At 37.6% G+C, this 17,274-nt stretch overlaps 1 protein-coding gene across 7 annotated transcripts in view; it reads left to right on the top strand.

The window, feature by feature from the left end:
• MED27 (mediator complex subunit 27) overlaps positions 1–17,274 on the top strand; it is a 96,467-nt gene that overhangs the window by 42,793 nt on the left and 36,400 nt on the right. For 3 of the 7 annotated variants that reach the window (XM_075170589.1, XM_075170590.1, XM_075170588.1), the window contains exon 5: positions 16,288–16,355. The exons of the other annotated variants lie outside the window; for them this stretch is intronic. In XM_075170589.1, the coding sequence (XP_075026690.1) occupies positions 16,288–16,355 (68 nt within the window). The remainder of the gene's footprint in view (positions 1–16,287; positions 16,356–17,274) is intronic. 7 annotated transcript variants of the gene reach the window in all.

Here is a 17,274-nt window from a genome sequence, read left to right as displayed (position 1 = left end):
TGTTGTGACATTTGCGGGTTTGGGGAAATAAGCACACTATAAACAATAAACAACTGGAAGTCTCGTTCTTGTTTGACAACTTCAGGCTCAATGGACAGAGAGGCTTCAGTTTTTTGAGGCTAAAATTTTTCGGTTTAGGGCTCCTCAGCTTGTCTTGTGAATCTCTCGTGCTCTGATGTGTGCTCTAACCTGACAGTGAAAACATTGTAATAGATTGAGTAAAAATCTCTGTGAATTGTACTCTATTGCAAGGAGCAGACCAGCAAAATTACTTTTCCTTTATTTAAAAAAAAAAAAAGACAGTGCTGCCCATGATACAGTTTTAGATAAATGAGCAACAAAAAGCTGTGAAGATAATTTTTCTTTTAGGAGATAATAAGAACTTGAGGATAGACTGCTGGGCAGAGACTCAAGAGGGCCAGGTTGTTTCTCCTGCTTGTTCTGGGTGAGGTGGAGGAGGTCTCTCTTCTGCTCTCTACACCTCAGAATCCATCTGGATTCTTCTAGAGAAGATGGGTATATTCAAAAGAAGTCCATACTTGCTCCATCCTTTGGAGCGACATTAGCAAAAGATGCTCTTTAGTGAGTGGTCTCTTTTAAAAGCTTAATTTACTGGCTCAGCAGGTATCTGTTCATTTGGATTTGGAAAATAAATTTATAGATATCCCAAACTCTGTGTTTACTGTAGCTTGATTCAATACCAGCATAGTCAAAGCGTTGTTCTTTCATAATATTGATGCTCTATTGGTTTTAATGATTCTGTCATATAAGTAGTACTGTAAGGTTCTAGGGTATTTGTTCAAGAGCTTTCTTCAGGACACACAAGTTGAGTCTCGTGGAAGGAATTTAATTTAAAATAGTCAGTGATGTAGTATTCCAAAAAAAGTTAGTATTTTTAACAGTTAACTGAAAGGTATGTGTATATATATAAACTATACACCCAGTCATCAGATGTGCCAGAATAAATTATTTGGAACTTAACTTGTGTAATTATCATTTTCACATTAAGAAAAATCCTGATGAGCCCTTTGCCAAGAGTTTTTGGAGGAAAGGTTTTTTTCAGCTTTTTGTTTTATAAACAGCATCTAATTGCTTCCTAGGTTCAGGGATTTTCATTATGAAAGAAAGAGGCAGATTATTCTAAAGATAATGGCAAAGCATGCTTAAGCCAATAAATGTTCATAGGTTTTATATTTTTTTAAGACCATATGTTTAGATTATGCTTATCTAGTCTGACCTCCCAGCCGGGGATTCATACTTTGAAACCAAGAATCCAATGTACCAGTGAAGTGTGACACCTGGTATATAAGCTGTGGGGAATGTGGTTATTTAGCATGGAAGTGTTGTTACTGCAGTAATCCCATTCAGTATTATGAGCTGTTCTCTAACATTTGGGCCTCTTCTTAGAAGTATTCAAGAGTAGAAGAGCGAAGTGTGTGGCTGTATTTTCCGTTTTGAGAAAAGTCATTAGAAGTTCTTTGTGCAGTTCTAAAATTCTTCTTTCCCCCTACTGGCAAAGCTGCATTAAGTATCAATATTCATTAAATACCACAGAGATGATAATGTAATAAAGCAATAATCCTCAGGCCCACATCTGTACTTCTCTCCAGAAGAGCTGAGGTTGAGAATATAATTAAAGATTAAAACTGTTTGCATTCTGGAACATGGAGATATCTTTTTGTACATGATGGGGAATTGTATTAATAAGGAAGAGATCAGTTTCCAATAACTTTCAATACTAGGTGCTCATTTAATATCCCTGTTCATGTTTAAGTTTCTCACGGTATTCCTTTAGCTTGACTTTAGCAAGACAGTGCAACAGGAACTGTAAAAGAATGTGTTGCTGAAATATGTGACTCTCTTGCTCCGCAAATTAATCCCTTTTTATATGAAGAAAAAAGATTAAAAATTAGTTCTTTATATTGTAAGACAATAATATTTACATGAATAAGCTTAATTATTTTGCAGCCATGTACCATGTAGATGGAACATTAATTTTAGTATTTGGTATCTTGTGCACAGTTTGGATCACATTGTTGTACTGTTTTCTTTTTATTTTTAGTAAATTTATGAACACCTGTTCTGCAGATGTTTTATGAAGCTGTTTTAGTGTAAGTTGCAATGTATTGCCATACAGTGAGATTGCATTTATCCTTAACTGGTATACTGACTTTAGTGTGTTCAGAGTTTATGTGCACATCTTGCAGGATCTTTTGATACTCAAGTCTCTAATATTTCACGTGGTTCAACTAAACAGAAAGGCTCTTTAAAACTTTCTATATTGTATTTCATCAGCTTGTTAAGTAACTCTTACTTTCCCTTAAAGAATCTTAGCCAATTGGTGCTTTGCTCTTTTTTTTTTTTTTTTCCTGCCCATGTGTATGGTTTTGTTGTATAGGGTCAATCTTTTTAAATACTTCTTTGTCTTGCTTTTTGATAAGCTCCATAATTTTGCACAGAAGGTCCAAAATACTGGCTTTGCCCCCTCAAATATTGGTATTTTAACTACCAAAGCTCGTCTAGCTAGGTAGAGTACTAGTTCTTAGTAACCTCTGGTGAAAAGGATTGTGTCCATTAACAGGTGGTTTTGTGAGCATTTGTCCATTCCCTATTGTAAACTCCATGCTGTGCATTTCAGGGGTTAGTATTCCATTCTTTTCTAAATATAGTGATGGTGGAGTGGTATGATGTAATGATGCTCTTGCATGGTATGCATTCCCCTAAATTTTTTCAAAGGAATACAAATAGTGTTTATGTAGTACTTAGTTTCTTTAAAGGAAGACTACAGAATAATATGAACCTATTCAAACTGCCGCCTACAACACTGCTTCAGAGAATAGCACTGTCCCCAAGTGAATTTTTCAAACCGTGTAGAATATAATAGAGCATAACGAGCAAACAGGAAACCATTATTTTGACAGCTTTGTTACAGGAAGATAAGTCCTGAGAAATTCAAATCATAATGAATTTTAGCAGCTATTGAAAATATGATACTTTTAAGTTATTTTAAGATACAGACATGTTTTGGTTTGGTTTGGATTTTTCTTCAGGTTTCCCTTCTGCCTGCCAAGCAGAGATGACAACAGTTGCTTTTAGACAAGTTGTTTTGGGGAAATGGGACTGGACCCTGTTAGAGAAAGAATACACCTTTCATTTTAAGTTTAATGAGACCCTTGGGTACTTCTAGTTTCCTTGAATACAGTAAGTATTAAAGTTGTATCCTAGGGCATGGGAGGAGAAGTTATAATTACATAATCCTAATTTCTTCATTTTCTTCTCAACAGTGTTTCCCCACCACTGAAAGCTCAGAAATCTGGTTGTCTGGATTACTACAAAGAACGTTGCCACCACAGTATTAGAAATTCTGATTTAAGTTACCCTTAAACTCAATGGCAACATTTCATAGACAGCTTGGAGCTGATCTGGTTCTTTTCAGATTCAGTAGCTGGGACACTCTGATCCCAACGCTGGGGAAGCGTCTGCCATGATTGAACCCATATTGTATTACAAATTACGAGGGAAAATTCCTTGGTGATAACACATCATTAAACTTTATTGGACTGAGTTTTATCAAGAGAACAGCTGTGCATGTGGGTGTCACGTCATTCTTTCTGGTTTTCGAATGTAACACAAGCGAGTTAACTAGTCCTTGTCATTTGGATGAAAGATGATTCTAAGCTTTTAAAGAGAGATTATGGTTTTTTTTCCCCTAATGGCCCATGTCAACAGCAGTGACAAGCAGTTAGTAGAGCTCAGTGGCCGGCTGTTCTCAGGCGCAGAGCAGTGATGGGCCTGCCGTTGCTTTATCCTGTTTCTTTTTGTGTGTCTTGTTTAAATACTGGGGGAAAAAGCAGTCTGCTATTAAATGTAATAGCAATCTGTCTCTTCTAGGTATGTGGTATTTACTGTTTAGCACTCAATATAATTTAACTGGAAAGAAAAAAATCCAAAGTACTGTTTTGATTCATGAGGGGCTTTATTAGATAACTCCAACGAGATCAAATCCAATAACTTACCGGGGATATAACATTGATTAGTCATCTTACTGTTTGTAGCCAAAGATACTTTACCAACTCTACTCCAAAAAAAGAGAGAAGGGGTAATCCAGTTGAACTTACCATTTCAGTATAAGAGGTAAATTTTAAAATAAGATGCTGTTAATTTGTTTTATGTCTCTGCTCTGTTTTCACTGCTGTTCACTCGAGTTTTCTATCATGTTAACTTTGGAATCACACATGTGTTTTGTAACGTGTTTAGATACCAAAGATACAGAGGCAGGCAGATGATTCTCCCCCCCCTTCTTTCTTTCATTGTTTGGTCTGTGGGGCTCTTGAGGTCAGTCGATTGTCCTTTTCTGTGTTTTATTAAGGATGTATGCAGTTTCTTTAGTTAAGGACAATTTTGAATAGCGGACCAACGCAGATTTAATGAGAATTTGAAATCTGAGGAAAAAATGTGATCTGCTTTTAAAGTTTGTAGATGATAAAAATGTACTGTAGCACTCAGTCCTACAACAGAGAGCTACTGGGACCCATAGCCCACTTCTGCATCTCCGACTTCTAAATTTTTGTATGACATATTGTAATACAATGTAAATCCAATTGTCTTTTACACTGTAAACTTGATCACTCCAACAGTATTAAACCAGCATTCAGACAATAGGAGAAACCGTCTTACAGTATTAATATATTTTGGATTTTCATTTATGTTTATCTCCGATGAGTAGAAGTGTTGGAGTCCCAGGTAGCGCTGTATGGCTTGAGGAGTTGGGTAGGATCCAAACTAGACTCTTATGCTGGTAAGAGGGAGCAGTTCCATAATAAATTGTGGTTTTTAGCAGATTTGGTCCCAGTACATGTGACATGAAGAGCGGTAGGGTGGGGAGGCACTTCCCTGCTCTGTGCTCTTTGCCCTCCTGCAGTAGTCAGTAGGTGGGTCATAGCTTCTGTGGAAGCTCACTAAGTGTTGCCAGAGGTCTAGTAGTCATTTGGGTACGCTCCGCGTTGCCACTGCTTGGGCACAACATGACTTTTTGTGGAAGTTTCTTGGGTTTTGTTTTGTGATTTTTGTAACAGCTGCCATTCTTGAGTCTGGTGATACGTCGTAACTCAGTACTGAGTCAACACCTTTGCTGTTCTATGCATCTTTAGAAATGATTAATTTAAAAATTTTAATCTTGATCTAATCTTCTAATATGTTGATATCTGACAGCAGGGTTTCTGTAATAATCTTCTGTGTTTTGTTATACCAGATCAATGCTTTTTTTGGCTATAGTTACATGCTGAATTTCATTTCATTCCACTAAGTACTATACAGCTGCGTATTTTCTTACAAAGTAATTACAAAAAAACAGCAGGCATTGATCAACACAGATTGTCCAAAGAAAAGATTTTGACTAAAACCAAATGTTCCTTATGATATTCATTAACAGGATAATAATTTTTATCCATACAAGTACAAGAGACAAGGATCTTGGATGTTGCTTTAGCCCTAGTAAATTGCTGAAATCTGCATTAGTTGTGTGGTAAAACTTTACGGTGTATTTTAACACCAAGGAAAAGTCTGTTTCATTTATTCACTTTTCAACAAATATTCTAATCAACCACTGTGGAAAGAGAGTGCATGTAATTAAGGTTTCATCATTTCTTTACAGTGTATAGAGCTTCGCTTACTAGTGTGTTGTGAGCTGTTATGGACTGATAGCCTTAGCTCAAATGGCTTTGTAGTGAACACCTCTGTGAAGATCTGTCTTGAAGACGTTAGCCAAAAGAGGCCTGGGGCTGACTGCTGTTGATATTTTGGTGTCATATTCCACAAACTAATCCCGCAAATAGGATTGCTCCGAGTGTGATGTGCAGCCCTGTGTGACTGAGCACAGTGATTTGCAATAATTCCCATCTACTTTGCTGAAGATGAGCTGGAACGCTCCATAGCTGGGAGATGAAAACGCTGTATCTCTTTGGAAACCTTGGGCTGCGTATCGGCCTTGATCTGCATGTTCATTTTCTGGAATATGCACCCATCCGGAGCAGCGTGTAGCCCTTAGTGAATGTCAGTGTTACTGGGGATTGCAGCTCCCTTGTAAAAGAGCAAATTTCTGACTCTTTGATGTATGTTTGCCTTAAAGGTAATGTTTGTGTGAGAACCGTGCCATTAAAAGGTGGCAATTAATTAAAAGTTGTTCCACAGTCCCAACCGTTAGAAGATGCCCTTGCAGCATTCAGAGCAGAACACTAATACTGCACTGTAGGGAATCCCTGTACTTTCAGTAAAAAAGAAAGTTAAGGATGAAGATTTTAATGTGTAATTAAAGACTGCAAATACTAGTTTAACTGCTTGTTTCTGTGTCAAAAAAAAAGGAAGAAAGGAACACACGCTACCAGTGGTTGGACTAATTAGACAGTGAAGAACAAGCTAGATAAGAGAGGAAATTTGTATGAACTTAATAATGATATCAAAGCTTTTGCCAAAGCTGTGATTTTATTATATGATTGCTTTAACTCCCCCCCCTTTTTTTTTTTTTTTGCTTGACTGTTTGGGGGAGGGGGATTAGAGGCTGCTTTACTGCAGCAGACAATCAATCTGAAAAGAATAAATTAAAACTGCCGCTTGCCAGATTCAGAAACGCATTACAGCAAGTGTCTCCATCTGCATTGGTTGTATATTCCCTTGTCAAAGATGACGAGCAAAAAAAGCAGAGCCATAATAAGGTGGAGGGAGAAGGTCTCTCTATTTTGGTGGCTTAGCAAGAACGGCATTATTGCGTAATCATATTGTATAATGTGATGCGATATGAATGTATCGTGAATGTATTTATTAATAACTTTATTTCTGTACTTCTACATGATTCCAAGTAGCCTTTAGCTATTTGAGAGGAAAACTAAACAGCTATACTGTGAGGGGGGATGAAAGTACTTTCAAATATGAAACCTGTACTGTTAAGGAGAAGGAAGTTCTAGGTGTTTCACAGTAAGAAAACTTTGAAACCTAAGTCGTACATGAAAATAAAGGCAATTAGAAAGCTCCCTGTAGTTTTGACAGTAACTATGAAGAGGGAAAGTGTTCCCAAGTAATGAACTGCTGGTGGGGATTTACCTGGGGGCTAAATTGCTTCCCTGAGGACCACAGTGGATGGTGGGCTGGCCGTGCTGCAGCGCTGCCTCGAGCGGCTGTATTCAGCACCCATCAACCGACTGGACTTTTGAGTTTGAGACTGTTAAATGCCCTTTCTAACTAGAAAGGATACTGAGTAGGAGAACTGCTTTGCTCTGCTTTCTTTACTTCATGTGAAAAATAACTGTTATTATTTTTTAATTTCACTTGAGGGCATTCTCTGGGTATTCATGTGTTTACAAGGAACCCTATGGATGGGTTAAATGAAAAAAGCTTGGGTAGGAAATTCTAGCTGATGCCTTCATAGAGTTTTCGTCTAAACACAATCTTCATTTGTAATGATTTGAAGTATTTTGGTACAATTATTTTGCTTGTGCCATTTTCCCAACTGCCAGTGGGAAAAAATAAATAAAATGCCACCATTAGAAGTTTTACTGGGTGAAGTGGCTTGGTTTTCATCCCTTTATAGGGATATTTTCATTCCTGATGGTTTAATTTTGCAGAGCACTCCCTCTTTGCTGTATAGGTTTTACCTAATAAAGTCTTAGCACTGTCTTTGTAATTTCAGTAATGTTACTCAGTAGTATGTGTATATCATTTTGAAAACAAATGTACTAATAGTGTAACACATTTCTAATTAGATATAGATACATTTGCCTCATTATTTTAGTTTATTCCTCTGATTCTTACTTTTGCATGGGTAACATAGGGAGTAAAACACTGTGGACGGGGAAGACCTTGTTAACATTGGCAGACTTAATTTTGATTTTTTTCTGTGGCTGCATGAAATCTCTTTATTGTCTGTGAGTCATGGCCAGGGGAATCCTGTGTTAAGTCCTCTAATTTTAGCAACCAAAAGCATCTCCATGCAGCAATTTTTGCATTGAAATTAAATTTTTATTTTGTGTTTTTTCAGGATTGTTCTTACAAATTTTATTTTGGGAAAGAAAGTAATAGTTTGGCACAGAGATCATAGTAAAGTAGTTAATCGCTTATTTAACCTTTGCTAGGTTTACTTGGACACCTTGAATGAAATGAAATAAAGATTACATTCTGTGTATGATCATTGTGCTCCATCATTGCCTATATTACTTTGTTTCCATCCCTCACCGAATATGATTGTGGAATAGTGTTCAGCCTTTTCATTCTGTACCACATGTGTTTAAAAGCACTTAAAGATACAGAGATTCCTGAATAAGTTGTTGCAGAGTAAATGACTGATTTTTTGAGTAGTTCTGTGCCTCGGTTTCCCCACGTGAACTGTGTGAATTGTATCATCTGGGAATTGTGCAGGAGTGCTGAGAGTGACTCGAGTAATATTTGTACAAAGCTGGGATAAGAGAATGCATTAACTATAAAGCAGATGCTTTCATCCAGGGGAAGAGTCTGGATTTTTGTCTTTTGTTGTCAATTGTTCAAGACCAGTTAATTTTTTACAAAATTCAAAGTCCAGGAGTGACACGTTGTGAAGAATGAATGACTGTATCATCCCTACTTACAAGACCTAAAAGGAAGCTCTAACTATCCACTGTCAGTGTTCATTCTGGTAAATGAATGGTGATATATTATTCTGTATCCTTTGTGTTCTTGCCTTTAGGTGTTCATTTCGGTGATGGAAGACAAAGTGCAGACACATGAAATAATTACACAGCGAGCTTGGCTGGAGCCTGTCAGTCTGTGTCAAGCTCCCTAGACTTCTTGAATCTCTAAATTGTTGAGCTCTTTGCTGATTGTTGCATTCAGTGTTTGGTGTTAAAATCAAATGTGCTCTAGAAGTGGCAAAAAAAACCCCCTACTGTTTTGATGTATTTTAAGTCAAAATTTAATGGTTGTGTCCAAAATAGCACTATAAAACTGAGCTCCCCTCAAGCCAAAACCCAGGCTTTTCTACTTTCCTATTTTACATGCAGAACCTTCTTTCATTTTGGCTTTTGCATTTTGACAGTTGCTCAGCAAAGATGATGTTTTTGCTCATGACAAATTTGTATGTGCCTTGTAGACAGGTCTTGTAAAAGAGCCTTTTGTGAAGGACTGAAAGACAAATCAAACTTGGATCTAAATTTGGGGCTAATCAGCTACATGGCAGACTCATAGTTTGAAGAATCATAGTCATATCTAACAGTACTTTTCCTTCATTATAAATAATACCTAAGTTTAAACATTTATTGCTTTTTAATTTTTTTTTATTGTTCAATTTTAAGTTTAAGTTAAGAAAAGAAGGTATTAGGCTGATTAGCGGAATGTCGCTGTGGTGTATTGTTAGTAAGTAACCCATACATTTGAAAGTTCAGGAAATTAATTCCTGGTTGATAATCATTGGTTTGGTGTTTCAGTTACTGAAGTGCGATCTGTCCACTGAGCATGCTGAATAGACTCCGTAGTTGTAATTCCTCCAGCTGTTCTCCTGTGTGTTTATTCTTCAGGTACCGCCTCTGCTAACCCTCTGCCTGCTGCAGCTTTTTGTATTTTCTAGTCAAGAAGGCATTAATGGAGAAGTCTGCTGTGGCAGTGGGTGCTCCAGACTCTTGACTTGGAATTCTCTTTGATTTCTAATTGGAGATTGGGTTGGAAGGGACCTCGGGGGGTCATCTAGTCTAGCCTCCCGTTCAAAGATGGTCTCTTGTCACAAACAGATCAGATTAGCCGTGGTGTTGCCTGGCTGAATCCGGAAAACCTCCAGGGATGGAAGACTACACTTGTAGCTATCATCAAAGCAGTTCACCTGCTTCTAGAGGTCCAGTTAGTGCTGTTCGTGTTTAAACAGGTCTGCTGAAAACCCACATCTTAAAAATAACCCTGTTCTAAGGAGGGTTTGAGGAGGGGTGGCTGATGGGGAGAGAAAGCAGATATTTTTGGAGAATCTACATTAAGTAGTAATGTAGATTATAGTAGCCTGTTTAAAAAACGGACAGTGAGAAGCAGATGACTTAACTAAAAGGAGGGCTACAAGGAGGAGAGCTTGGGATTTAAAATAATATTTATATGAATTTTTTAAATTTAAAATTTGGCTTAAAAGCAGTTTTTATGTTGATGCTTGCATGATCCTTTCTGCATTGAAAGTTGTTCTTCATTTAAACAAAAGGTTACTTCGTCAACAATGTTATTTTACAGCGTAACAATGATAAGCAAATTTCATGCTATCTAATCTTAGGTATTTCTAAGGAAGTGAAATGGATTTCTTGACATGGCAGAGCAATGGTGGCTCTTGTATGCCACTTGTAAAATGAGCTTGTTGACAGAAAATGCCAGGTAGAACTATTTTAACATGTGATTATGCTTTTAAAATGAAAATTTATTTTCAGTGCAAAGATAGCAACTTTAACACCACAGACAGAAAATCAATTATAATTTTTGTTAGTACAGCTAAAATATTATCTGCTGCTACTAATTTCTTTTTGTTGTTCCACAATTGCTGTCTTCCCTCTGTTTTTTATTAAGTCACCGATGGGGATAGAAATTCTGATATTGAAGCCTGAGTGTTGTAATATCCTTCTTTCTCTCCTGCTATGTACTTCTGTCTGCAGTACCATGGTTGAATCATCTGTTTCTATGCTTGTATGTATTTAAGCCACTTAATTTTTATTGCGTCTTAGGCATCATCCTCCACCAGCAAGCTCTTATGCAAGTGAACCACTGTTTGGTTTTGCTATTAATTGCTTTGTTGAAGTGTAAGTATGTACTGGATCTTAAAAGATCTGCATTTTGCAGATCTCTCGAATACCTTCTGCTGAAGTTCTTCTCCACACATCTTAAAATGCTGATGTATACAAGCTACATAGAGAACCTGGTTGTTGAACGGTCCTTAGTTTTCAGGTTGTTTCAAGTATTTCCTTATCTGTTAACTTGTTCTGATTGGTTGTTTCAGAGAATTTCAAGAAAGAGGTTTTCTCCCTCATATAACATCTGTCCAAATAGTTGACTCCCTTCACTTTCAAATCCTAAATAAGTAGTTCATTTCCATCTCCTGAGTATGAAGGGTAGGATATATTAGGGAAAGTTCAGCTCTGATTTGAGCATAGAGCCTCTCCAGATGTGTCAGTTAGCACTGATGCAGTGTGGCACACAGGGATGGAAAGTGCTCCTTGACTGCTCTGTGATACCGTGAAATGTATGTACACACATGTATTTAAGCTAATGTTTTAGGGTTTGGGGTTTTTTTTAAGCCCTTGAGGAGAGTAAAATGAGCCCTGTGTTTTGTTTGCCCATATTTTGTGTCTTTTGCTGTTGCTGACTTCTCACTAGTTGCAGCTTACGAAGAAGTCTATTTTCAGTATAATGGGATGGGTTGCAGAAAGACAGTCAAAGCAGCAAACCTCTCGGTAGTGCAGCTGAGGATGTAACTATAACTACGTTTGATTTGTTTTCAGTTAGACTTTCTTTTTCGGCTTTCCCATCTTCATGCAATGTTGGTCTCATGTCTTTTGCCAAGTATAATACAATCAACGGCTAATATTTTTGTCTCCTTTTTAAAAATACCTATAAAATGCTATTAAGAATGTGCCTGACTTACTAGATCAATGCAATTGTATTTTGTGTTTGTGTTTTTAATCTACAGAAAAATTGATGATTGCAATTAGGCAAAAAAGCGAAGGATAATTAAGTGATTAGACAGAAGTCAAATAGAAATGCATGTCAATGCAACGAATAGTGAATGCAAAGTGAGCATGAATGGAGAGTTCCCTTGAAACATTTGCAAATTCACTGATGTTTGGAAATACAACTGCAGGACAATCTTTTGAGGTGATAGATAACATTTGGTAATATTTTATCTGTTTCTGTAGGGCATCAGCTTCAACTGGTTGACTTTCAGTAGCTACATGTTAGCTAATTAATCATATAATTTGCTGTCATGTTACTAGGTGAACCTGTATCCTGATAGCAGCATGGATTTGAGATAATGGTTTCCTAATGATCGAAATAGCTTTAATAGCCCTGGCCCTCATGGTTGACTTCAGCTTTCCTCTGGTTGCTTTTAGAAAAATAAGGTTACTCCTAATGAAGGTTCTGTCTGCTAATACAGATAGTTTGCAGCTGTATGTATTAAGATGACTGAGTCCCATTCTCTTCTTTATACAGTACGTTTTTAATTGAAACACCATTCTACAATAATACAATGGTGTATAGTGTACATGTGTTTGATATCAAACTATTCTGTAGCTTCTACTCTGTGATGAAGCAGAGATTTTTTTTTTTTTTTAATTGGGTATAGTTTGGTTGTTTATGCTATCATCAGACCTTTTCCTAGGAAAATATAGAGCTTTCTGTTGGGTGGAATACTTCAGAAGATTTGCCTAGAGAGTTTTTAATCAAAAAATTACTGAACTTTTTTACACAAGAAATCTTTAAGCTGGACAGTGTAACTGTATAATGTGAACGGCCATCTCAAGAGAAGGAAAAATATAAACAGTAAGTATAAAACAAAAAACCCAAAAGTAACCTTGCCTTAAAATACACTATCATTTATCTCCATATTTAAAATTTTGTCTGTGTGCAGGGAATGTCTTTAGTCAGTGCAAAAATCTAATTAAATCTTCTCATGGTAGTGATTCATAGCTGACCCTCTCTTTATTGGAGCGTCTTATTAGAATAATAAACCACTCCCTGCTGAGAGACACTGTCATTGACAGACAGGCGAGACACTTTGGCTGCTGATTAGAAAAGGTTGATCAGGCTGGTATTGTCTTCAGAGTCTGCAAGAAATCTTTTATTGTCCCTTCTGTAGCAGAACTTTTGAGATGCTGTTTGGCAGTCCAAGTTCTTGCTTGTGACCATGTACGGTCCTGTCCAGCGTTGGATTATTTCATGCCACTCGTTCACATTACAGAGAGCAGTCTGTCTTTTTTCTTTTTTTTTTCTTTTTTTAATTAAAGACTGTGAATGCATACAGACTTATCCTTTTTTAATCTCTACCTGTTTACTATTAGAAATTACCTGACAATTTGGAATTTCTTTAGTTTGGGTAACCAACTTGACATGCCTTAAAGGAGCTTGCTTTTTACCAGTTTCAGCCTGATATTTGTGAAGTGGATGCTCAGAATTAGGGAATCGTATCTAGGAGCAAAGCTTGGCAGTGTTAGCAATCATGTTTGTATTTATCTAAGGAGATCTTCATTCCTTGTTTTTCACTTAGGCAGTTTTCTCTGTGTACAGAGAATACAACAGAATTGTATTATTTTTTAATAGGCTGAACATTTCTCCCTGATAGCGGTGGACACAGTAGTTCTAAAGTGGTTATTCTACTTTAGATATATTTGGCATGAAAGCTGGTTTATGTTTTACTTCTTAGGGAAGGTCTGCAGGTAATGTAAAGCGATGCAGGTACAAGAATGTACTTATGAACAGAACTGTATTTCCTTACCGTGGTACTACTTTGGCTTTAGTCCAGGTCTCAGCCCTGCGAAGTACTTTAAACTCTGCTCTGCCTGTTCTGCGCAGTGGAGGAACACAGGCAAAGCAGAGACTCCAGTGTTTGAAAAGCCACAGTGAACATAAAGCCTGTCTGATCTCCGCCGTGGTTGCACGCTGATCCTTGTGTGCGAGGGGAAATAACATCAGAGGGGAAAGAACCTGATTACAAGAGTGGGAAAATGGCCAAAAGGGTGTAGCGAATTTCTGCAGTCGCTTTGCTTGAGGGGTCTGGACTGTATTTGGCAAGCCCAGAGAAACTGCCATGATGAGCCCTTTCCTTTAACCGACTCTGTTGTTTACTTCTGCTAGTGGTGCTGGTGTTTAAAGAGAAAATTTTTTCAGACAATTTGCTTAAGGGAATTAGCCCTCCTCCCCCACACTGACTTTCAGTGGAAGCCACGCAATTAATTTCCATGAGCCCTATAAAAGTCCCAACCTAAGGAACAGCTTGTCATGTTGGAGGAAGAAGTGATGAAAGTGTATTTTTTAGAAAATAATATTTTGAAGGGCTTCTCTCTCCAAAATGTTTGTACCGGGAGAGTCTTGAGTTTATAATGTCTAATTGTACTTGTTATATGCCGTTTTCGTACTGGAGTGTAAAGATGACCTTGAAGGAGTCTTTTGATAAACCTCTGAGTTTTAAGATAGATTTTTCATCCCTGTAGTATCACAGGCAGATCGAAATACTTGATCAGAGCATAATCCTGAAGAGAAAAAACTTCAGGACTAATTATGAAATTCCCTCCAGAAAACTTAAAGTAGGTGATCACAAAAGTTGAAATGGGTATTTGATAGAAGTTGGTGTAATAAATTGCACTGGGCTGTACAAGCGATCATTTGTTACAGTATTTCATCTTTTCTGTTTTTTTTCTTCACCTTTACTTCCCTATTAATTACAGAAGAACAAATTGATCTTAAGTGTCCTTAAAGGCTGATATCAAGTATCCTAAGTACCCTTAGAACTAGTGCTATTAAGACTTCTCTGTTTTTGCCATAGTGTATAATTTTTAATAAAGCACTAGATCTTGAAGTGGATGCTCCTTTTGAGTGGCTGCTTGAAGTCTGTTGGTGAGGCCTAAAATTTGAGTCTTTACTTCCTAGTCCTATGTATTCCAACATCTTGTTCTATTAGAATAATATAATTCTAAAGGAAGAAATTAGAAATATAATAATTCATCACTGTGAGGACTTGAATGAAATGACAGAGGCCATATTTTTAATGCCTTCACGTCTATGATGGGTTTTTTTTTGGTTGTGCTTTTTCGCTTGCCTGATTTGCTCCTTCAGGGCACTTCTGTTGTTATCAAAGTGTGCTTAGATGTTAGCTTGGTTACAAGCTTTAGAAATCTGCTTGTGAAATACAAGAGTCCAGTGCAGATTCTAAGGTAATAGATAGCACCAAGTCTTAGCTTGGATGTGTGAGAATTAAACCATTTTGCATAAAAGTTGAGTATCTTATCCCAGTAGCTTTTAACAGGTCATGAAACATTAGATATGATAGAATCAATAACTGTACAACACAACACACCCTACGTGCATTAAATAAGGAAATAAATAATGACGCTCTGGTACGCATGCTGGCGCCTGCATTAGATGCTGACATGGCAGGGACAATAAGCTATTGTGTTTTTAGCTGAAGTTAAAAGAAACATATGGTAAGGATGAGACAGGTTTTCAGAGTACTGAGCCATTGCAAATTTAAGGAATGTTTTAAAACCATATGATACTGCCTGCAAACCATCGGAGTGTGATTTAAGTAGGGGACACTTTTTTAAAAGCAGTAAATGTCAGGGCTTTGCTAATTTAACCGATACAAACAAAACCTGTCTTATGAAATGGTCCGCTCTGCTCTCCTGCTTTGATATGTTAGCCATTCCCCAGAGGGTTATATCCTTAATCCTGTCTTCCTCCCATCCTCTGGAATTTGTGTTGCCTTCAAAAAGTTCTGGGACTTGATGTGTCTAACATAAATGATCACTAAGATCTCTTCCTTCCAGCAGTGCTAGTTACATGGTCAAGCGTAGTGTATAAAAAGGTCTAACTGTGCAAAACATAGTAGGTTTCCTATTCATCAATCTCTCCACCCGAAGGTAAAATCTTGCTGGTTTTGATAGGTATAGAATACATAATAGGTATCATGCATCATCCGTTGCTTTTCATAAAAGGAGGTAAGTACTGTAATTTCTGCTCTGTTGAGGGAGAAATAAAGCACAAAGAAGGGAAGTGAGAAGACTTTGCTATTGAAGTAATTCTTCAACAGCAGAGCTGAAAATAACATGTTATAAAATACTGAATTCTGGCTTTAGAAGGCTGAATTCAGGAGTGGCAGCATGGAGTCACGTGCAGCGTCAGGACCCCATCAGGCAGCCAGTCCACACAATGGGACCTTTCCCATCTGCAGGGAGCCCCATTTACTTTGTCTGGGAATCTGGCTGGGCCGGTGGGCTGAAAATCAGCCCAGTCCGTTCATCTTTTCTAGAAGCAGGACTGAACTTGATGCGTTATTTTGAGGCCTTTGTCAAAGCACTGTCTGGTGTTTACTGAACATCAGCATGTCACTCTTCAATCCTTTCTCCCTCGCCGCATGACTAGTGAGTGCAGGAGAGGTGGTTTTACCTTACAGACCCAAGCAACCTCAGATGAACTCTGCTGAACCACAGGTGGTGGAAAGAGTGGGGATTATTCATCTCTGAAACCCCGTGGGGGAAAACTGTGCGTAGTTTGTGCAAACATTTTTTTTTTTATTTTTTATTTTTTTTTAAAAAGGTCGGTTGGATCTCTTGGCTTGAATTTCTCCTGAGGACTTTAGGCACAGCTTTACTGTATGGAAACATGTATGTGCGTGTGCAAATTTAGGCTAACAGGTGGGGCACAAATTGCCTGACAAGTTAGGAGTAATTCAAGAACCACCTTTGTAGATAAACACTGATGTAATAATTCTGATTCTCGTCCAGGCCCCTGAAAATTACTGTTGTTAACATTTATTGTTGGGCTGTGGAGCAACATCTAGTTTCATGAAGAAGTGGAAATATAAACAATACATATGTGCTGTGAAGTGTTGCTTCTGAAATTCTATTACTACTGAGGCTGCATAGTTAAAGAGGGCTGTTTTTCCTCTCGAGGTACGTATAAAGGAGTTAATGTTTTCCATAAAGCACAGACTAGTAACAGGCTCAGACAAGATCCTGGTGATGACTGTAAAGTAGATGCATGCTTGTTTTGTTAACCAGCTTTCACACGTTCTAATATCCATATTCCTCTCTTGATTACTGCTGTGAATTAAAGGCATTCTGAAGAGCGTTCCATATAAGTACGAAGAAAGCTATTTCAACAACATAATAAAATATCTATGGGGATTTGACTGCAAGGTCTCTATTTGTAACTTAAAGTTTTCCTTATTAAAGTTACGCTTTTTAAGGTGGTGCACTTGAATTTGATATTGCGAACAGGTGTCTTTTTGCTCTGTCTTAAAAAACAAACGATGCGCTGACAAAATGGCTGATTTCAGTGTGTTTAAAGACGTGTTCATATTTAACTTAAATGTGCAGATGTCCAGTGACTTGGTACTTCTGCTCTTTCAGGGCTTTCCTGTGTCTCTTCTCTGCTCTTTGTTTCCTTTCCTCTGCTTGCTTTGCCAGAGCTTCTAAGTCAGGTTCGTTCTCCTTGGCTTATCGGTGACCCTCACCAATTGCTCTTAAGCTTGATAAATACAATTTTTCTAAGGCTTTCATCTTTTGATCCCAGGAGCAGGTT

This window comes from Calonectris borealis, chromosome 21 (genome assembly GCF_964195595.1).
Source record: "Calonectris borealis chromosome 21, bCalBor7.hap1.2, whole genome shotgun sequence".
Classification (NCBI taxonomy): domain Eukaryota; kingdom Metazoa; phylum Chordata; class Aves; order Procellariiformes; family Procellariidae; genus Calonectris; species Calonectris borealis.
This window is presented reverse-complemented; position numbering and strand designations above follow the sequence as displayed.